Source organism: Pelophylax lessonae, assembly GCF_965119305.1.
Source record: "Pelophylax lessonae genome assembly, chromosome: 2".
NCBI lineage: Eukaryota > Metazoa > Chordata > Amphibia > Anura > Ranidae > Pelophylax > Pelophylax lessonae.
This window is the reverse complement of record NC_138769.1, coordinates 6,307,852-6,331,017: the sequence shown is the minus strand read 5'-3', so window position 1 is coordinate 6,331,017 and position 23,166 is coordinate 6,307,852. Positions and strand designations below refer to the sequence as shown.

Genomic DNA, 23,166 nt, shown 5'->3' with positions numbered 1-23,166 from the left:
CTTCCCCGATCGTCGGGGAAACTGTAAGAAGACCCGCCTGCTTATGTAAACAAAGCAGGCGGGTCTTCTCAGTGACAGACAGGAGGAGATCACAGGATTCAGCATAGCTGAACCTGCGATCTCTGTCTGTGTCACAGAACCCCCTCCCCCCACACACGTCAGTAAGCATGAGGCATACATTTAACCCCTTGATCACCCATAGGGTTAACCCCTTCCCTGCCAGTGTCATTTTTACAGTAACAGTGCATATGTATAGCGCTGATTACTGTAATAATATCACTGGTCCCCCCAAAAGTGTCACAAATGTCAGTTAGGGGTCCGATCTGTCTGCCGCAATGTCGCAGTGCCGCAAAAAATCACAGATCGCCGCCATTAGTTGTAAAAAAAAAAAACAATAAAAATGACATAAATCTTTCCCCTAGTTTGTAAACGCGATAACTTTTTTGCGCAAACCAATCAAAATACGCTTATTGCGATTTTCCTTTCCAAAAATATGTAGCAGAAAACAAATTGGCCTAAGATGTTAAAAAATTTAGATTTTTAAATTTTTTTGGGAATGTCATATAGCAGAATGTGAAAAATATTGCTTTTTTTTTTTTTTCCCAAAATTGTCGCTCTTTTTTTGTTTATAGCGCAAATATTTAAAATTGCACAGGTGATTAAATACCACCAAAAAAAGCTCTATTTGTGGGAAAAAAAGGATATAGATTTTGTTTGGGTACAGCGTCACGCGACCGCGCAATTGTCCGTTAAAATAACGCAGTGCCAAATTGCAAAATAGGGCCTGGTCAGGAAGGGGGCAAATCCTTCCGGGATTTAACAATGGGACAGGCAGACTTAACACAATACACATCACACCTCAATAGATAGACAATGGGACAAGACTGCCAATGACAGTATGTCCGTCGCCTACATTGAAGTACATGGAATACACATCTAGGTGTCACAGACTCCATGGCAACAGGTCTCACAGTGCAAAGTGGGATCAAATCTCCACATTTCTTGAGAGCCACCATTGACAAATATCACTCTCCCTTCCGAAGCCATCCAAAACCATTCTCCCCAAGTATCTGCCCCTCACTCCCAGTGACAGGGAACACCGTCACAGTTGCCAACTATGCAGGGGCCCATGTATGTCTGGGGCTCCTGGGTTGCTCCTCGGGAGAGTGCCGCTCTCCTGGCCGTCTGCTGATCTTGGCTCTTCTTTGCTCAACGGTCTTGACATCAGTGCAGAAGACGACTGTAGGCAGAAGTCCTGCTCCTGTCTATTGTATGACCTCCTGCGTGGGTCAGCCAACCATGCTGCTGGGATTGTAACCTTGGGGAAAAGGAAAAGCAGCGCTCACATTCTACACACATGGTTTCACTCTTCACACACGGCTTCACTCTTCACACGCGGCTTCACTCTACACACACGGCTTCATGCTCCAAGACTCAGGGAACCAAACTGCAGGCATTCTCACCATGGGAAAACAAGCTCAACTAACTCTGTTGGAGAGACGGGTAACAATGACCACTATATGAGCATTGTGGTATCCAACCCGCAATCTCCCCTGTCCTTGTGTCCCACATTGGGGAGGGAACTAGATGTCAGCTGACTGTGAAGGGGGAGGGGCTGGAGAAGACCCCATTGGCCTGATGTCGGCACAGGTGTCTCTGCAGCCACAGGCAACAGGACCTAGTCCGCTGCCTGCAGATAAAATTAGTTGTATATATTACCCTAGCCTGTCTGTATACTAACCTAACCTGACTGAACCAACACGCCCCTTCCTGAGTCACAGTGACAGCAGTGTGCAGCAGTACAGATCACAGACACGCCCCTTCCTGAGTCACAGTGACAGCAGTGTGAAGCAGTGCAGATCACAGACACGCCCCTACCTGTGTCACGGTGACAGCAGTGTGAAGCAGTGCAGATCACCGACACGTACAAAGTGCAGGGCTCAAGAGGATGCTATGTACAGAGTGCCGGGCTCAGGAGGATGCTATGTACAGAGTGCAGGGCTCAGGAGGATGCTATGTACAGAGTGCCGGGCTCAGGAGGATGCTATGTACAGAGTGCCGGGCTCAGGAGGATGCTATGTACAGAGTGCAGGGCTCAGGAGGATGCTATGTACAAAGTGCCGGGCTCAGGAGGATGCTATGTACAGAGTGCAGGGCTCAGGAGGATGCTATGTACAGAGTGCCGGGCTCAGGAGGATGCTATGTACAGAGAGCAGGGCTCAGGAGGATGCTATGTACAGAGTGCAGGGCTCAGGAGGATGCTATGTACAAAGTGCAGGGCTCAAGAGGATGCTATGTACAGAGTGCAGGGCTCAGGAGGATGCTATGTACAAAGTGCAGGGCTCAAGAGGATGCTATGTACAGAGTGCAGGGCTCAGGAGGATGCTGTGTACAGAGTGCAGGGCTCAGGAGTGTACTATGTACAGAATGCAGGGCTCAGAACGATGCTATGTGCAGGGTGCAGGGCTCAGGAGGATGCTATGTACAAAGTGCCGGGCTCAGGAGGATGCTATGTACAGAGTGCAGGGCTCAGGAGGATGCTATGTACAGAGTGCAGGGCTCAGGAGGATGCTATGTACAAAGTGCAGGGCTCAAGAGGATGCTATGTACAGAGTGCAGGTCTCAGGAGGATGCTGTGTACAGAGTGCAGGGCTCAGGAGTGTACTATGTACAGAGTGCAGGGCTCGGGACGATGCTATGTGCAGGGTGCAGAGCCCAGGAGGGTGTTATGTACAGAGTGCAGGGTTCAGGAGTGTGAAGGCAGTGTCATGTTAAGAGCATTATAGTCCCCCGGGCAATGCAGTGCACTGGGGCCCTTCCTACACAATCACCCACGAGAATAAAAATGCAAATTATCGATAAGGCGATATTTATTGGTACAGCAGTGAAAGGCTAATGACAGCTTCCAACTTCGGTGGCTGGGTCAGGTGAACACACACACACGGACGGGAGTCAGACTGGACTGTCCTGTGTGCGCCTGTTCCCGTGGAGGCAGACAGGCATTCCTGCAGTTGTGGGCTCCCCCTCCACGGTCCAAGTGGCCTGACAGCTGCGAAGGTTTGACAGGCGCTTGCCACCTGCTAAGTTTGGTGGTGGGAATGCACACAGGAATCAGGACTAATGCTTGGCTGGTGCTGGGTCGCTGGGCAGGTGGGCCCCCCAGGCAAGTGGGGCCCCCGGGCAACTGCCCGGCATTCCTATTCGGTAAGATGGCCCTGCCTGAAGGATGACCAGCAGCTGGCTCAGCCCCTCCCACCCCCTCCAAATCTCAGAGCTCCAGTGAGCGCTGAAGGGGCTTAGCAGAGAGCCGGTGATTGACAGTCACTGGCTCTCTGCAGACTGAAGACTGAGAACTGAACAATGAGCAGTGTGTGATCGCTCAATTCTCAGTCTTATAGGCTACAAAGGGTAGATGCAGCATCCACCTAAGTGAGTATGAATGTTTGTTCTTTTTAAATGTGAACTTCTCTTTTAACCACAACAACAAAACTGAATCTAGGATCTAATGACAGGTAAATGGCAATATATGACATTTTTCTTCTTGGGTTTTGTTATTCTTAAAAATCTCCTTATGAATGCCATTCTGGGAATACTGATTCCTGGGCCTGAGAATGTGCAGTCCAGGGATTATTTATGGTTAGCCGGTCATTGATTGTTTCTAGCTCCCTATAGACAAGGAGAAAGTGAAGTTGTATATAAATGAAACAGGTAAAAATGGTGTGTCATCCCTCTTATAAGCAAATGTGAGCTTCAGGGTTGGTGCACCTCCTCTGTGGTATATGGGGGCTGCTCTACAGGGGCAACTAAACACGTATTTACACAAATATTCACACGAGATCTGGCAGCTGCTGAATTTCTCATTACAATGTTCATTCCGGCCAAGAATGGAGGACCAGCAACACAACATCACACTTTTTGACACTCTCTCTTAGTTCTCCATGATCAAATTTGACCCACTTTGATCCAACTAGCAGTCGGTAGAAATCTCCCCCAGGTTTCAGCCCAATGCCCAGTTGATCCTCCATTTTTCATGGAATTTATGACTTTTGTTAATTCACGGCATCTCTTTTACTTTATTTATTTGTCTCTTCTCTCTCTCCCTTTCCCTCCTTGTTCTCCCTTTCCCCGATCTGTCCCTCCGCCTCTCTTCCTCTCAGATGGTGTATCAGATCCTGTTGTGAAGCTCCAATGTCTCTCCAATGACAGTCTTCTAGTCACATGTGCTGTGGAGAAAGGGACAAAACCCCAAATCCTTCTGACCATCAATAGAGAAGAATTCAGAGAGTCTGAAATGGGTCATTTCAACGTGACAACGTCATTACCTCCTCCCTGGAACATTAGCTGCTCTGCAAACAATGAGGTCAGCCAGAAGATGACCAATGTCTTCCCCAAGTCCTGTCAAGGTGAGTAGAACATGTCCAATGTCTGACATAGCCAAAGGGTGTTCTTTTAGATTTAGATCTAGATTTTGACCTACCATCTATGGACCTTAGCAGAAATAAAGATTCCTCAGACCAGGCTACATTTTTCCAGTCTGTCCGGTTGTGGTGATCCAGTGCCCGCTGCAGCCTCAGCTTCCTGTTCTTAGCTAACAGGAACCCAACATAGTCTTCTGTGATAGTAGCCCACCCAGGGCAGCCATCAGAAATTTTTGGGCCCCACACAGCTTTATGGCCCAATCCAGCAAAGAGACATCCCAATCCAGAAAAGAGAAGAACCCGTATATTCTGCAAAGAGACATCCCAACCCAGCAATGAGACATCCCAATACAGCAAAGAGACAGACCCATATATTCAGCAAAGAGTTGAGCAAGGCTGCATTGGCTCACTCTGTGGCTGCCCTGCTCTAGCAATTGCTAGTTACTACAGCAGCAACCACTTGGTCTCATTGGTTGGGGCCTGGGTGGCTGGGCCCCTTGGTACGTCCGGGCCCCCTACATGTGTATGACCTGTCCCCCCCTGATGGCAGCCCTGAGCCCACCCACCTCAAGGTTCCACGTATTGTACATTATGGGATGCTTTTCTGCTCACCTCAAAAATAAAGATCGGTTATTTGAGTTACCAGAGCCTTTCTGTCAGCTTCAATCAGACTGACCATTCTCCTCTGACCTCTCTCATAAGCATGGTGTTTCTACCCACAGAACTGACTCTTGGGGCTCTTTCACATGGGCGTTCCGATCAGATCCGCCTGTCAGTTTTTTAGGCGGATCTGATCGGATGCCCATTCAGCCCTATGGAGCAGCGGGTGTCAGCAGAGACACCTCCGCTGACACCCGCTGCCATCCGCATCCGATCCTGTCCGTGAAATCCGGACGGATGGAAACCCTATTTTCCATCCGTCCTGGGGATCGGATCGGATAAGAGCGGACAGGCGGTCCGCTCTCATCCGATCCCCCATAGAGAGCAGCGGGGGCTGTGACACCTCCCTCTCCGCACTGCAAGCGGAGACGGAGCTGTCATCCGCCGGCTCAGCGGGGATCGGCGGATCGATCCCCGCTGAGCAGCACGGATCCGCCAACGGAGGCGGACCGTGTGAAAGAGCCCTTACTAGATGTTTTATTTTTCACATTATTCTGAGTAAATTCTAGAGCAGCCTTTCACAACCTATTTACCTCAGAGGAACCCTTAAAATAGTCTTCTGGGCTGCTAAAACCAGATTCTTATATTGGTGGCCAATGGGAACAATGCCCACCCTACTGTCAGAATGTCACCCTTACAGACAGCTAGAAAGAGTATGGTGTCACGCAGATGGTCTTCCAAGTGATGTTGGCCAAAACTATGAAGGCCCCATTAAAGTGAAGATCAATCAGCCCTGGCTCAAAGAACCCCTAGAAACTTCTGGAGGAATCCTAGGGTTCCACGAATCCCTGATTGAGAATGGCGGCTCCAGAGATCGATGTTGGTGAAAGTTCTAGGAGATCAACAGTCAAACCAGCCTGTCTGAAACCAACAATTACATCACAGTCACAATCACTGAGATTACACTTTTCTCCATTCTAGTGTTTGATGTGAACATTAACTGAAGCTCCTTACCTGATTTTAGGCATCACGCTGCTCCCACATGATTGGCTGATTAGATAATGGCATGTATAACCAAGAGTATAGGTCTTCATAAAATACTGCGTGATGAATGAACATGTACTGTATTTCTAAACTATGGGAGCATGGACCTCATTACTCAATCTGCTGGACATATTGAACCAGAAAAAAGATGGTCTTTTTGGCCAACTGGTGAAAGTTAATCCCATGTTAAAGATCACCGTGGCACATGAGGCAGGAATCCCAATGTTTTATTGTGTCATTGCTCTAATAGGCAAGAGCTTTACTTATTATTAGATTCTGTTCTAACTTCCTTATTAGGGCAATGGTGTCATATGGGGGGGGTCCTTGTTTGACACCACTGTTGTAATAGGGATGGACCAGCTGTACTGCATGCCTGGAGTCAACTGCTGAGGATTTGTTTAATGAGTGAATCTTCACTTCCTCTCAGAACCCAGGTTGAAAAAAACTGGTTGGATATTTGGAGAATCTTCAGAAAATTCAGAACAGGCTAGGCAGGTGCAGCAGGTGGCATCGGCAGCCAATGGTAATCTGGGGAACGCTGAGGCCACTGTGTCAACTAGCAGTACTGGAAATGATGTGGTAATCTGTCACTTCCACATTTGTCTCTCTGTAGTAAAGCAGTCACGTTACTTCTGCTTACCACTTGCACCAAGGGGAGTCCAGTATAGGACTGGTGTGTCCTCTGTTTTGGGCTCCAGTACCTAACCTGAGGGAGCCTGTGTCTAATATGACAGAGTTCTATTGAGATTTCAGCGGCCATTTTGGAAGCAGAAGGACTATATAGAACACAGGAAGGCACTTGGTTGCGAAGAAGTGAGTAAGCAGGGACAGGTACCTACGTCTTAGGGATAGGCCTTGCTCCTTAGTCGGAGCAGGTTGGAGCCCTGGAAGTCAATTTGTCAGATTACTAAAAGTAAGACCAAGTCTTTGGACATGCTTTGATGGAGCAGTTGAGCTGTTAACAGGGTTACTGAAGCAAAGATAATTAGTCAGTCCAAAGATTAAAGATGAAATCCTGGTTTGGTAAGAATTACATAGTTACATTGGTCCAGCTTGGATCAAACTATGTATATACCATACTTGCGAGATACCTATAGAACAGTCTTTCTCAACCTTTTCAACACAGAGGAACCCTTGTATTAACTCTCCGGTCTCAGGGAACATCCTTCTAAAAATGACTATATCTATGTGACGGACTCCGGACACCCCGACTGGGTATCTCCGCCAAGAAGCTGCTTCCTAAGCTCTGGGACATGAGATCCGTGAATCTGGTTATAGTTACTCAAAGAACTCGACAGTACAAGTTTTGGAGTCAACCACAATTAACTGTTTATTCAAACACAGGCACAAATAGATATACACTCTGGGACAATCCCCCCCCCCCCTTAGCAGCCGATCCACAAATACCTCCCATAATAAGTTTATCTTAAGGCAGACAGAAACAATAGAACAATGTAATACAGGTACTTAACGACAAAAAAACCCCACCCCACCTCACTATCTAGCAAGGGTCTATGAGACACTCCTGCAATATTCCAGCAATCTGAAAAGTCAAATTGTTTATCTTCATATATTTCCTAAGGGACACTGTTCAGAAATATCATTGTCCCAAGTAAAAGAGTCCCTCACTCTTTCAACACAAACCACACATATAGAACCCAGGATAACCGGGGTAACACCAAATGCAGTGTGGTTGTAGAACGAGTCTGATTAGTGCAGACCCGACTGGGGTTCTTGGTCACCCTGTTCCCCTAATAGACACAGGGTGACTTACACATAAGAGGGGCCGGGGAAGCTGGACAAGGAGTTTCCCATCCTCTCTAAAATAATCTGGGTTCCACGAGCACCCTAGCCAAAGTGACTCCTGTCACAATCTACAACTCATGATACATTAGTGTGATGGTCAGTGGTAAGAATTACCCCCTTATAGATAGATAAAAAGATCAATGGTGTCAGTAGAAACTTATCTGAGAGGGAGGAATTTCTCATTGCTCACAGAACTGCTAGCAACCTCAGGAGTTCCATGGAACCCTGGCTGAGAAAACCTTATCAAGAAGCTAGAAATCACTATAGTAGACACTGCTACTACACCGCTACTAGTGTAATCTTTACTAGCTTCCGGGTCCCATGCCGAGTACCTACAGTATTCTAAACACAGACTGGGCAAACTCTTGGTGCCCATCCCAAGAGGTTAGCCTTTTGGCATGGGCACCATTCAGAAATTGCTTTGCATTCTCTTAATGGATACAAAGTGTCCTTTGATTGGATGAGGTGGAGAGGCGGGGCAATGATGTCACACTCTCCACCTCATCCAAACATCAAATTTAAATTAATTGAAAGAATGCAAAGCAACCTTTGAATGGCGCCAATGCCATTACACTGACCTCCTGTGTTTAGAATACAGCCCCTCGGCATGGGACCTGGAAGCTAGTGGAGAACACTGGAGTAGCGTTGCAGCAGCTTTGTCTATACAGTATTTTCCAGTTTCTAGAGGGATGCCACAGGTATGGTATATACATAGTTGATCCAAGCTGGACTAATGTAAAGATTGGCATACCTAGAATTCTTTTAGGGCACATGCCTCACACACCCTCCTGTCTCTGAAGCTGAAGGACTCATGCCTCCAAATTGTTGTTCATTGTTGAACATGTCCTGTTATTATGGCGTGTACGTGAAAATGAAACATTGTTCTTGTAATTGCTGGTTCCTGTTTTGGATAAATGTCTGTTAAAGGAAACTCCAAATTACCTCGTTCCCTTGCAGCCTCCGTCATACAGCAAGCATCAACCACATCTATCCTAAGGAGGTATTTTATTTTTGACCTTTCCAGAAAATACCAGTTCTCTGGTTGTCATGCTGATCCAATAGGTTCAGTGCTTTCTATGTCACTGATCCAGAACAACTATAAATATCACTACCAGTTCCCTGATCTGTATTCTTGTCCTAGGTCAGTGAGTCAGACAGTACTGAAGCTAGACCCAGCCAGGCAATGAGTATTGTCAGGGAATGGTCATCTTTTAAAAGGGTCCAATGGAAACACAGTCCTCTTCAGGACCCACCAATAGCAGTAATATGAATTCTCTCCAGTGAAGGATCCAATTTTAGATCTGTTTCTCTGTCTCCGCAGACGCTCTCTTGGACCCAGTTTTGGATTTTTCCTGCCATGTGAATAATTCTGTGAGCCTCTCCTGTCTTGTGAGGTCGGGGGCAGACGCTTTCTACTCCTGGACTGTAGATGGGCAGCCCCTGCAGAGCGACACCAATTCTTTATGGCAGGTCAGCGGGAATCACATCACAGGGGACGCCAACTCTCCACGGAATGTCAGCTGCTTGGCCCAGAATGTCTTCAACCAGGTGTGGACTCCCCAGCAGGTGATTCACTGCCAAGTGAAAGGTATTGGACTCCTTCTATATGGATGGCAATGTTCAGGAATGGGCAGTGAGGAGCCAGTGGTGCATTGGCCAAGGTTGTGCATGGTCCTTCAGTGGAATTATGCCTCGGCTACAACAAAAACCTTTCTCCTGTTTGGGTGGAGTAATGAAAGGTCATATTGCTGACCATGTCCCCGTTAATCACTTCCTGTCCGGGTGACACCATGTGTGTCAAAGTATGATGGGTGTCACCAGGACAGGACGTAAGGGGAAACACTCTCATAAGTACCTAACAATAGTATTCTAGAAGATGGGGCTATTTTATTATATTTTTCAGCAGCATTTGATGGTTGAAAACTATTCAACAAACCACGTCAGGCAGAGGCATAACTAGAACCTTCAGGACCCCAGTGCAAGAAACCAGGAAGGGCCCCCTGACCCCTAGCTGGGGCCCTTCCATTTAACAAATAAATATAGAAAATTTCCGCGCTAATGTGATGAGTGGAAGAATAAAAAATATCAGCAGCCAACACAAAATCAACTAACAGTGACTCTGAAGAACAATATAACATAAAAGTGTAGCGCTAAAAGTATCAATATTCACAAAAATGATAAAAAAGTGTCCAAATGAATGAAAACCAATATTCACAGTATTGTGTATAGAAAAGAAAGTGTCCAAATGAATAAGTCCCAAAAAAGGTGGTGTAGGGTAAAAAATAAATCCGCATGCACAATATTCCAAGGGGGGATTCTTTCCCGTGACACCAAGGGTATGTGAAGGAGGGGAACACCTCTGTGATTTTATATAGTAAGCAGCTTACCAGATTTCCGTGGCTGCTCAAATTAATGAGTCAGCCTCTCCCAGCTAATAATCAAACCACTGAAGGTCAGATGTTACATGATTACTTTTCCAAATAGAAGGGACCGCCTCTCAAGATGCGTGGAGAAATCGATGTAATAAAAGGATATATGGAATTATCACTCCTCAATGTTTTTCATCGGTCATAAGTGAATATGTGGAGAAAAAAGCATGGCCCATAGCGTAATCCCGTATAAACTTGTAACAATATTTATTAAAAAGACATACTCACAATGTACCAAATAATGACAGGCATATCATAGGCTGGACATGGGGTGAAGGTGCGGTGTCCCGCAAAAATCCCAGGCAGCAAACAGTGAAAGGCCGGCTAATTCCAGGGGGCGTGTGGACGTTGCGTCTGGAGTCGCCAACGTTTCGTCATCAAAAGACGTCGTCTGGGCGTGACTCCAGACGCAACTCACACGCCTATGTACCCCCGCATCTCCGCTGAGTGACTGTGAGTCCCGCCGCTGCACATCCGCGATTTTATACTCTCCTTCTTTTTCTCCTTGTCCGCCTCCCCCCTCTGGTCCCTCTCTTTGATCTATATGTCTCTTGTTTCCACCTCCCCTGTGAAAATCCCCTTGTTGATAGTTATCTTCCCGTGGAAACTCAAAGGACGAATAATTAGAACGGGGAGTATTTCTGGGTGGGTAATACCCATTGGAGGGTCTTCTGTCTGACCACCCATTGTTGGGGATCTCACTGGGATGGCGGGTAATAATCCTTTCTCCAGTATTGACAGGAGAATCCCAACCTCCATTTTCCAACGGGGTGAACCGATTATGGAGGGGAATCTCAGACCTCCTAGGTGTTATATAATCTGCATTGGACCCTCTGTAGTAGTTGTTATTACTATTACCCTCCCTATCCTGACTGGTGTCAGTAGTTTTTATTTTTTGGTATTTTAATTGTATTATTTTTTATCATTTTATTTTATTTTTTTAACAATGTCATTGACTATGACTCTGTCCATTCAGAAAAGGAAGGAGCTGGTAAATTAAATATTTACCGATCCCTTCCTGGTTCTCTATTGTGACACATCCCCTGCAGCAGCTGGAGAGAGAAGGGAGCACAGTAGGCGGGGGGACCAGGGGAGCACACAGGGGCCCAGAGACAGCAGAACACAAGTGAACTGGATAGGAGGAGTGGTGGGGGCAGCATACAGAGGAACCAATCTCCTCCATTTTCCTCCTGCAGCTACAGGAGTAAAAAGGAGGACAGTGATTTCTCTACACGCTGCCACTGCCGCCCCTCCTATCCAGGTGTACAGGGGAGCCGCACAGGCAATTGCAACCCCTGTAGTTACGCCTGCTCTTTAGAATAGGTGGTAATGAAAAAAAAAAAAAAACAAATTGGTTCAAATCTCTTTCAAACCTAGGTTTACCTACCAACATTTTATTTCTGTCAAGATTACCCACATCTGTACTGATGCAATCCAATTCATCAGGATAATACCCTTTATCAATAAACTGGGATCTCAACACAGAGGCCTGCTAATAATAATCATAGAGAATGGTACAATTCTGATGCACTCTTAAAAACTGACTGTTAGGGACAGACTCGAGCCAAGATGGACGATGGCAACTATCTTGATTGGTAAAGCTGTTCTGGTCGGTCTCGTTAAAGTAAGTAGTGGTAACAAGAACTCATCCCTAACCTCTATGTTGAGATCCAAAAAATGAATCTTTTCACAACTAGACTCATGCTGTAATATTATACCCAGAGCGTTATTGTGTGCAATGTAATCATTTAAGGTCTGCACACCACCATTCCAGAAGAGGAGCAGGAGGTCGTCTATGTACCTCCTCTACAGGAGGAGTTCTGGTCTACGACCATTATGGATGACATTCTCCTCCCACTTGGCCATGAAAAGATTCCCTATGCTAGGCGCAAACTTTGCGCCCATAGCCACTTCCCTATTTTGCTCCATGGCGAATGATAAAAGACGCAAGATTAAAGCGCGTTGAGCTGGCACCAAATTGGATTCAGTGACCTCTAGGGTGGGTAGATATATCCATGGATATTTTCAACCTTTGGTAACACAGACTCCTTCATACCTACAGGATTCTACCTAGGTAATTAATTTGCTTAGGGGTGTGCAATGGAAGAAGGGATATGTCTTGGCGAAAGCTGAAGTGTCTTCTCTGTACACCATTATCTCTCATATACATGGTTATGAAGCAGTTGACACCTTTGTGGAACGAGACTCCAATTTGGTGCCAGCTCAACGCGCTTTCATCTATATTTTATTATTCGCCATGGAACATAACTATGTTTGGTTTTTGCGGCTGTTATTATTTTAAAAATAGGGGAGTGGCTATGGGCCCAAATTTGCTCCTAGCATGGCAAATCTTTTCATGGCCAAGTGGGAGGAGAATGTCGTCTATAATGGTCGTAGACCAGAACTCCTCCTGTGGAGGAGGTACATAGATGATGTCCTACCTCCTCTGGAATGGTGGTGTGCAGCCCTTAAATGATTACATCACACTTAAACAATAACTCTCTGGCCATATTATTACAGCATGAGTCTAGTTGTGAAAAGATTCATTTTTTGGATCTCAACATAGAGGTTAGGGATGGTGCTCTTGTTACCACTACTTACTTTAAGGAGACCGAACGGAACAGCTGTATCAAGATACTTGCCATCATCCATCTTGGCTTGGATCTGCCCCTATGAGTCGGTTTTTAAGAGTACTTCGGAATTGCACCATTCTCGATGATTATTATTATTAGCAGGCCTCTGTGTTGATATCCCAGTTCTTTGATAGAGGGTATTGGGCTGATGAATTGGATTGCATCATTACAGATGTGGATAATTTTGACAGAAATAAAATGTTGGAAGGTAAACCTAGGTTTTAAAGAGATTTGAACCAATTCGGTTTCTCTTTCATTACCACCTATTCTAATCAGCACCGCAACATTAAACGCAGTTTTCCTAAGCATTGGAAGGTTCTTAAAAATTATAAGTTACTGGACCCTAAATTGGTGGATAAACCACAGGTTGTATACAAGGGGGTACAACATTTGAGATTGTATGTAGCCCCTAACATCATAGACAATCCTAAAAGAACCACTTTTTTCCAAGAGCTAAAAGGTTTTTTTCCCATGTAGAAAGTGTGCTGTATGCCGTGTTAATTCTCTAACTGATAGAAGGGTGTGTACCATTCAATCCAATGTCACATCTAAAATGTATGACATCATATCTTTTATTACATGTTAATCCACTAATGTGGGTTATCTTCTACAATGTCCATGCGGCCTACAGTATGTGGACCGTACAATAAGGACTATGCAAATCAGAGTTAAGGAACTTCTAGGTAACATCAGACGAGGTTTTCCAGGACATAGTGTGTCCAAACAGTATGCATGTTATCACATGAAAAAACCTGATGGAACCCTAATTTTGGGGATAGATCGTTATTCTCCACATTGGAGAGGGAGTCATGTCCGGCGAGATGTCTTGACGCTCGAGACTCGCTGGATCTTTGACCTCAAAAGCAATTCACATATGGGTATGAACATAGAGTGGGATGTTAACAGTTTTTTTGAATAATGGGTGATTATATTATTTATTTGTTTTATATCATTTAATGTACAGCCATAGTTTGATGTTTGTGTTTTTAATATCATATTGGAACTATTTGATATTTTTTGCACTACATATGTTATCCATTGTATATGTAGCATTTTGTGTAATTTTGATGGCTTACTTTTATTAGTCCACTAGATGGCGTCTTCACGATGCGTGACATCGGGATTTATTTTTGTATATTATTTATTAATCTTTTACTAAGGCTCTATATGGTAATAGAATCGAATCTTGGCCCATAGTGGGGTTATTTTTTTTTCTTCCTTTTTTTCCTTATATATTATGCTGTGAAGCCGGGTCATGTTGTTTTTGTGATATTTAAAGCATGTTCACGTCTGCTGGCCACGCCTCTGAAGACATTGTTATATGACGAAACGCGTAAGTTGACTCCTATGACATGATGTGAGCACACTGTACGCCGCGGCCATATTTTTAATATGTTGACACGCTTGTGTGCTTTTATGTAATTTGAGTGCATCTTATTACATTAAATAGTTTGCTCAGCTGGTTTAGATTTACTTCACTATTGTAGCATTTTATTTCTTTGAGGCTCATTGCCTATGGGTTCATACACTACTTCGGAAGTGGAAACTTGCTGCACCACGAGCGTGAAGAGTGCCTAGAATTAGATACTATGGTGGCGGAACACTGTGCCTGGTTCTGATTCCAAATCAAGTCTCTTATATGCTGTTGTTGACCTCTCTATAATCTGAGGGTCAACACCATCTGGTAAGCAGGATTGCCTCTTCTTTCCACGCTGGTGACGTGTGCACCTTTCTCACCTTCAGTTGGTGTGGGGATTTTTCTTCTACATCTTTGCAAGCTGTAACCTGTGGATTTTATTAAATAATGTTTCATAGAACTTTTTGTTGGCGCTGCACCCTTTTTTTATACTATGGCCATGATAGGAGTATTCAGGGTCCGGGGAGTCAGTCTAATGATAATGTCCTCCTGTGTCTTACAGATCCGGAGTTGGGAGTCGCTGAGCTCTGTGTGAAGGTGGTTCTCTTTATCATGTACAACGCCCTGCTGGTACGAGGCATATGGGGGATAAGGAGCGCAGCTGCAGCCACAGCCCGTCAGTGAAGACTCAGCATATTATGTGTGCCATCTCTCTCCATCTCACCACTATACGCCATGGTGTGCCTCTTCCCTGCGTCATGTACCAAGCTTGGAGACACTTTACTTCCAACCTATTTCATGTATAGTGATTAGTATATGTTTTATTTACTATGGTCACGATACATAAATACATTGTTACAAAGCAATTTAACTTTTTATGTTTCCCAGGCTCCCCTTAGCTGCTTTCCTGAAAAAAGCTTGTTGTTTACAAATTTGGGTCGTCAATAAGGCTAAAATGAAAAAGCATTACATTATTATGAAACCTCTCCTCTCATTGTAGTCTGCCATCACCTGTGAAAGCTCTATTCATGGCCATCATGGTGATTCTACAGCTTCCATACTTGCCTAGTCTCTGCAATGTATATCTGTGCCGGTCAGGAGTTTGACTTTACAGTTCACTGGCCACATGCTTGTTTAGGTCAGTGTCTCAGAAATGGGGGGGGGGGGGGGGGTGGTACGAGTACGACTAGCAACTTGACAAGACGACCAATGTCTTCCTTCATATTTCTTCTGGCCATGGAGTCCATTTAATACATTTTACTACAAATTGATGTGATTGTAAAGGGATATAAAATAAAAGTAAGTTACATTGTTACCCTGTGTGTGCCCTACATTACTATAAGCCTTCCTATGTGTATAAATGATATTACACTCTAATGTCCCCCCACAGTCACACACTCTTATTATTATTCATTTATATAGCTCAGCTCTGACATATACCGCAGTCCTGTACAGAATACACTGAGCCAATCACATCAGTCTCTGTACCAGAGAGGTGGTTTGTGCTGTTGCTCTCTCTCCAGACACTAGGGGTCAGATGTGTTACCTGGCCCCAGGGAGGATGGGAGATTCTGGGGATGACCCGGGGGATGGTCCCCCTGAGGGATCTGATCAGCGATCCCAAGCTTCATCTTTACCTGAAGACCTCAGCTATGGCCCTAAAAAAGGGGAATCGGTCGCCCCTTTCAGAGAGTGGGTTGCTGATCATTTAAAGAGAATTAAGAAGGAAGAGGAAAAGCTGGTAAGCTTGAAAGCTGATTACAGGAAAAAGAAGGCCATGCATGATAAAGCATGGAGCGGGAAGAGACTGAGTCTAAAACCGGAGGTTAAAGTTTTGGAAGATGCCATAAAGAGGCAGCAGAATCTGGTCAAAGCTTTGAATAAAAAGAGCGGAGCTTTCAAGGAAAGGTTCCAGAGAATCAGGGATGACGCCAGTCGCAGGAAGGCATCAGCGGTGGCAGTATGGGTGGAAAGTGAGGAGGGGGTCCTGGATGCTGCTCCTGAAATCCCATTCACCTCAGGATCTGTCTTACACGAGGAAATGGCGGCTTATGCCTCCCTCCCTCCCCAGCAAGTTGGAGGGACAGCAAAGGAGGTAGAGGAAAATGGCAGAGGGCTTCTGAACTTTATTCAGTAAATTGATTCTCTTAAAGAGGTTGTAAACTCATTTAATTTTTTTTTTTTTTACAACCTGAAAGAGAAACACATAATGAGCTGGTATGCATCGCATACTAGCTCATTATGAAATACTTACCTTAGAACGAGCCCCCACCGTGCCGCCCACCTACCTGCATGACGGGCGACATATTCAGTCACCCGTCTTCCGGGATCGCGGCATCCGGCCATCTGATTGGCCAGAGCCGCGGTGACGTCACTCCCGCGCACGTGCGCGGGAGCCGACGGTCACGGCATGGGGCTCTGAAGGAACGGCACCAACGGCCGTTCCTTCAGAGCGCATGCGCCAGTGACGTCACTGGCTGCATGTAAGGTAAATATCTCCTAAACGGTACATGTTTAGGAGATATTTACAGTACCTATAGGTAAGCCTTATCATAGGCTTACCTATAGGTACAACTTGCAGAGGAGGGTTTACTTCTTCTTTAAGTGGAAGAACCTTTTGCTTTTCATCAGATTCTGCTAAGGACGATGGCTAAGACTCTGTACCTGGTCCTGTGTACTGTGGACCTTTGTAAAAACTGACAGTATTGACACCAGAATGGAGAGCAGTACGGAGAGCAGAGTTTTGGAGGGAAAACCTCCTGTGTCTGCACAGGACTCTGCAGGGAAGATGGCTGTTGTACCTGCAGTACTGGACTCTGCTACTAAGATGTCTATGACTTGGAACTCTGACAGTAAGCCATCTGTGACTTTGGACTCTGCTGGGGGGGGGGGGGGGGACCTGCCATTGTTTCTGCACAATCCCCACTGATTGCTGCAGGTACATCAGAAAATGCTGGAAAGCTAAATGACAGCTGCTCTGTGAAAGGTGTTACTGAAATCCCAGGAATTGTAACAAGGAGCAGAAGACTTTTACGTAAGAGGAGTATGTTAGGGGAGGAGGAGATGAAGACAACAGTAGTGCCATTGATGTGAACATGAATGTGAATGATAAAGCTGCTTGTAATGCTGAAAAGGGGAATGCATGTGTGTTGGTGGATGGAGTGACATATGCTGCTGTCTCTGGTGGTGATTTGCAGAGCAGGGTTCTGAGGCTCCTGCAACAATAAGCAGGGTGCAGCTTTGAGATCTGGAGTGTGTAATCTTACCATCTGCACCCGTCTGTTCCATCTGCACCGTCTGCCATCTGTACCACTGTCTTTCAGGCGGAGGAATGTAGTGTTGCTCAGGTGGGAGGGTGGGGGTGCCCCCCTATAAGGAGGTTGGTTGTGGACATGTTTTTGGCAATGGGTTTAAAGGTGGATTACATATTTTCTTTAATCAGTCATTTCGCCTCCTCATGTCCAGAGATGAAGTGCTCTCTGTGTCAGGCCCTGGGGCATTTGGCTAAGGATTGCAATAAGATCAAATGCAATGTTTGTGATAAGGTTGGGCATGCATACAGCCAGTGCCCTGAGGCCTTGCATAATCAGTCTGCTTTTGTGAAAGATTTTTTTTACCTGGACATGGAGGAGGCAGAGGAGGGGGGGGGGGCTGTGCCAGGGGTCCCCATTGTCTCTGTCCCTGTTGTCTCTGTGGAAGCATAGATCTGATGGTCCATCCAATGTTATGTCATCCCCTTGTGGTGTGTCCCCTGAGTCTGTGTTTGTGGATGTTGTGTCTGATCCTCCTGTGTCAGTCTCCCCAGAGGTAGCGGGGGCTGTGGAAGGAGCTGGACCAGTGTGTATGGTTGTACCAAGCCTTGCTCCCTGGTGTCCCTGGACTGGAGGGTACAAGGTGCTGGGGGATGGAGTGAATTATTGATGATGGGGGTCCTGGGGTAAAGGGTAGGTGGACTGATGTGGTGAGGGGAGTATCTGGGGGGAGGATGTTGTGGGTGATGGTGGAATGGAAGGGGGGGCATTGCAGTCAGGATTTTTTTATGCTAAATGGAGTTGTTGCAGGCAAAAAGAAAGTCCGGGAAGAGGAAGAAGGATTTACCTGTACCTGAACCTGGGAGGGTGGAGGTGTCCAACACGTTTGAAGTGTTTTCTGAGGTGGAGCATAAGGGTTCTTTGGGTGATGAGTCTGTGATTTCCATGGAGGAGGAATCACAGAGGATTCTGAAGCATGCAAGGTCTCAAAGTAGGGAGGGGGGTGTTTAGGCTGAGAAACGTGTACCTAAATCATCCTGGTAGCGGTTCTCACTCCTTTGAAGGTGGTGATCATTAATGTCACCAGCATAAAATCAGTAAGTACTCGTTACATGACCCTATTTTTGCTCAGCAGGTTTGATGCTGACATTTTATTTTTGCAAGAGACCCGGTTGTCTAGTTGGCCAATATTCCCCTGGTCTCTTACGGGTGAACCTTACGTTGGAGTTGTGGTACTTTTTCTTGCACAGTAACCTGTCGGCGGATTATTGAGGTAGAAATGGGGAGATGTATGGTCTTAGATGTCTCCATGGGAGGGCAGGACCTGCGCCTGATCAACAGCTTCGGGCCCTAGACAAAGTGGGACAGGAAATGCCTCTTCATGAAGATCAAGCCTTTTCTTTTTACAGCCCAGCAAGTTGTTTTTGGTGGTGATTTCAACACTATCACTAAGACTAAGGACAGGAAGGGTACCGGAGCCAAGTTGGACTGTGACTGCTTTTTTATAACAAAATAGTTCGAGAGGCAGGTCTGGTTGATGTGCACATTCATTGCTGCCCCGATGACACAAGATTCACTTTTCAGTGAGGTAGTAGTCAGAGCAGAATAGATAGGTTTTTTAAAGGGGAACTTCATCTTCTTGGCACCAGTTTGTAAGACGGTGGAGTTTTCCTGATCACCATATTCTGTCTGTGACTCTGAATAGCCCCAAAACACCACTCAGGGGGAGGGTTGCCTGGAATCTAAATTCAGCCCTTCTGGACGAGAAGATGAGAAGGTGAGTCAATCCTTTGGGGATTTTTTTCAGGCACAGGTATCATGGACTTTTGCAGTAGTAAGTTAGAGTGGTGGGAGCTTAAGGCCAGAGGAAGAAATAAAGAATTTGATAAGTATGTCACCTACCAGCATCTGCAGAGGGAGCTTGATAGGCTTATCTCAAAAAATGGGGATTCGGGGATTATCTCTGAGGTTAAACTCTCGCTCAGAGAGTGTCAATATGACAGGCATGGCTCTTTGGTTCTGGAAAGGGATTAAGAGAAATATCACTTGATACCAGAATTGCAAACAAGGTAGAGCAGTTAAGTCAGTTGTAGGCTTGGTTGACAGTACAGGTTCCTTGACAAAGTCCAAGTTGGGGATCCTGGAAAACTCCAGGTCGTATTATGCTGACCTCCTGGGTAGGAGAGACCTCGATCATGCAGGCATGTCAAGTTTTCTGGATTCTATTCCGGGACTGGGAAATGACAGTTCTCTTGTGAGTTTGACAGAGAACATCACTGCAGATGAGGTTGTGAAGTCTATTGTTAAGCTTACCATTAAGAAGTTGCCTGGGCCAGATGGACTGACAGCTGAGTTTTAAAAGGAATTTAAAGGTTACTCTGGCCCTGTATTTGGTGGAAGTTTTTAATGGCTGTCTGAGAGAGGATTCACTCTCTCCCTACATGCAACAATCTGCAGTGATTATTCTGTCAAAGGGTAAAGATTCTTCGAGAATTGGTAGCCCATTAGTCTTCTCAATGTTGATAGGAAGACACTGTCAAAAATAATTTTCTGGCGTTCATCATCTGTAGCTGGCAATCTACTTTCTCACTATCAGCACAGTTCAGTTCAGGGTAGAAGCACTTTTTCAGCAGTGTTAGCTGTCTGGGAGGTGCTGGAACGGTACAGGCCTGAAAGCGGGAGAAAATACTTGCTGGCAATGCATCAGACTGAAGCTTTTGATCGGGTCAATCATGAGTACCTATGGCTGGTTCTTGGCAAGTATGGACTGGCGGGGGGCTTTATCGATTGGCTGAGGACTTTGTACTGAGGGGCTGAAAGCTTCATGCTTGTAAATGGTTAGATCGGACGGCCCATTTGAGGTTGCCTTGGGGGTGCGTCAGGGGTGTCCTTTGAGTCCTCTGCTATACGCGTTCGCAATCAATCCCTTCATCAGGAGGTTAAAGAGCGGTCCGTTAAGCGGAGTGCCTGATGAGCCTCCCTTGAGGGTTGTAGCCTATGCTGATGAAGTGCCGGCTTTCATCTCTAGAACAGAAGAGGCGGAGGAGGTGGTCTGGGTGATGAAGCAGTATGCTGAGGCATCTGGCTCAAAGATCAATCAGGATAAGAGTGAGGTTTTCTGGATGGGAGAGGAGGGCGATGGCTTCGAGCTTCTGGACATCTTCCCAGAGACCCAGCAGGAAATTAAAGTTTTGGGCGTCAAATTTGGTCCCGGCAACTACGGCCTTGCAAATTGGGGAGAACAGACTAAACCTCATTAAGAGTTCTGTAACCTATCTTCCTAGGTGGATGGGTGGCCTAGGTTTGATCGATCCGGTGGGATTTTTTTTTTTGTATGTTATGTTTTTAAAACATAATTTTGGTAATATGCTGGCAGAGGAACTGCCTGGGTGGGTTTGGAATTTAGGCCTTTTCTGTGAAGCTGGGAGATTATTGGACCAGTGAAAAGCCTGAGGGTCAAACATGGTAAGCTCCCAGCTTATGTTGCCCCATGCCTGAAAATGCTTTGGCAGTGGCAAGTGAAGACAGAGGAAATTAAGTCTCTTCCTAGGAAGGCCCTGGAAAGGAGGTTTGTTGAATCTGCCTTTAGTGAGCCAATGGCCTTGAGGGATTGCCCAGGCCCTGTTATAAGGGAGGATCTGCGTTTGATTAATCTGAAAAGAACCCCTTTAGTTTCAGGATTTGGCCTGGCTTTCGTTCAATGGAAGACTCTATGTGAATGGCAACTTGAAGCATCACAGAGAACCGCAGTTGTCCAAGAGTGGAGTGTGGCAGTGTGGCAGAGACGATGGACCATTTCTTGCTTCAGTATCCCTTCAATAAAGAAGTCTATAAGCCGGTGCGTGGGGCTCTGGATATTCCTTTCCTTTCCAGCTTCAGAGTGATCGTACAGGTCTTTTGAGACACATCAGGATTTTGACACACTTTTTCTAGTTAGCTTAGTAGTCCGTTACTTCACGTGGAATGCACGGTGTCAGGTATCCACTCGAGAAAAAAAGTCCTTCCACTTGGAAAAAAGTCCTCTTGGGGTTTTGGGAAGGACAGGTGGCGGCCGGGAACCTGGACAAAGGTGAGGAAGAATGTCAGGTCCCTGTAGCTGCTGTCTGTCAGTCTCTGGGTGTGCGGCTTTTTATTCTATCCTTTCACACCCCCCTAGATTTTTTAAAAGATTGGATTTCTAAAAAAAGGCTGCATGCATGGGATAAATGTGTAGTCATTTCTTAGCCTGAGGGTGTGTTTAGGTGGAGGTTAGGGCTTTGTTGAGTTGAATCATGCTAATATTAATATGAAAATGTGTTTTGGTTGGTATAATTCGTTTTCTTTGTTTTTTTCTGTTTGTAAGATTTTTAATAAACAAAAATGTACACTTCTAATGTCCCCTCCACCACAAACACACACTATTATTTTTATACGTTTATATAGCTCTGACATATACCGCAGTGCTGTAACGGAAGAGTGAAGATGATGGGGGATGCAGCACAGACGGAGTTAAGAAGAAGTGAAAGTTTTCAGTTGAACGCAGTTAGCGGTAGACACGCTCCTCTGATCGCTCGGCGCTCACTTCCTCTCGGTTGGGGTTTGTTTCTGAGTCAGGACTTATAAATAAACAGAAATGTGCAGCAAACATCCCCATGTAAGAGACTTGCCAGCGTCTGTGTTTCTCCAATGATCACTGGACAGCCAACTAGGGGAACCAAATACAACTTGTATATAACACCATAACAATGAGATCTCTTGTGTATTATGACATATATGTAAAGTGTGGTCCTACCTTTAATCCATGAGTGTACCAACATAGTGATGGATATTAGAGGCAGTGCCGAAATAAAGGCATTTAGCTCCCAAGGTAGCAAAACCAAAGTGCCCCCCATGAGTTGTGAACTAATAAAGGACAGAGATATACCCCACCTCATTATTATTTTATTTCTTCTAGGGAACCATAATGGGAACCTTCCAGAGTCAGAGGCGTACTTTACAGCACATTTGTTATAGATCCTCCATAAAAGTTGGACATTATCGGGTCACAAGCCTTCCAATCTCATAATCTAATCTCTTTACAATCCAACAACTCCATAGGAAGAGAGCCTACTCAGGAAATCCATTCAGTTTAAACCTCCAGTCAGGCAGACACCCACACTAGTATGCATAGTAGAGGGAAAATCTAATGGAGATTGTACAGAGATTGGACGGTTTGTGGCCGGCCTTATATGTCCCTCTGCTATGTGGGAGCTTGAAGGAGGATAATAGGACAGGTTGGTCACTGGTGGGTGAGAATCATAGCTGGTCCTCAGGTGCCAGACAATTAATTTAAAAGAGTTATATAAGCTTCCACCACCACCATTGTTCTTCATGAGATATCAGGATTAATCTGTTGTATCGCACCTGCCTGCATATAATATTGGCAGGTTCCTCTCAAGATTTGTTCATGACTTGCAAATCTGTTACTGATCCTGATTCTCAGATCTCCAAGCTTCTCTTTCATTCCTGTAACTGTTTACCTAAATGAGGCTACCACCGTTTTTACTGACTTTGGATCTAGGAATGGGAGCACAGTGACAGAGAATATGCTGCTCACTCACACTAATATCATTTTAGAGATTCATTGCTAAGAGCAGTCACTGATTCTTA

At 45.5% G+C, this 23,166-nt stretch overlaps 1 protein-coding gene across 1 annotated transcript in view; it reads left to right on the top strand.

Annotated features, from left to right (window-relative positions):
• Positions 1–14,971, top strand: part of LOC309546589 (SLAM family member 7-like) — a gene marked incomplete at its 3' end in the record, with an annotated part of 54,201 nt that extends 39,230 nt beyond the window's left edge. Inside the window, exons 3-5 of the mRNA XM_082246337.1 lie at positions 4,158–4,403; positions 9,190–9,450; positions 14,850–14,971. Of these exons, the coding sequence (XP_082102463.1) occupies positions 4,158–4,403; positions 9,190–9,450; positions 14,850–14,971 (629 nt within the window). The remainder of the gene's footprint in view (positions 1–4,157; positions 4,404–9,189; positions 9,451–14,849) is intronic.
• Positions 14,972–23,166: the final 8,195 nt, after the last annotated feature.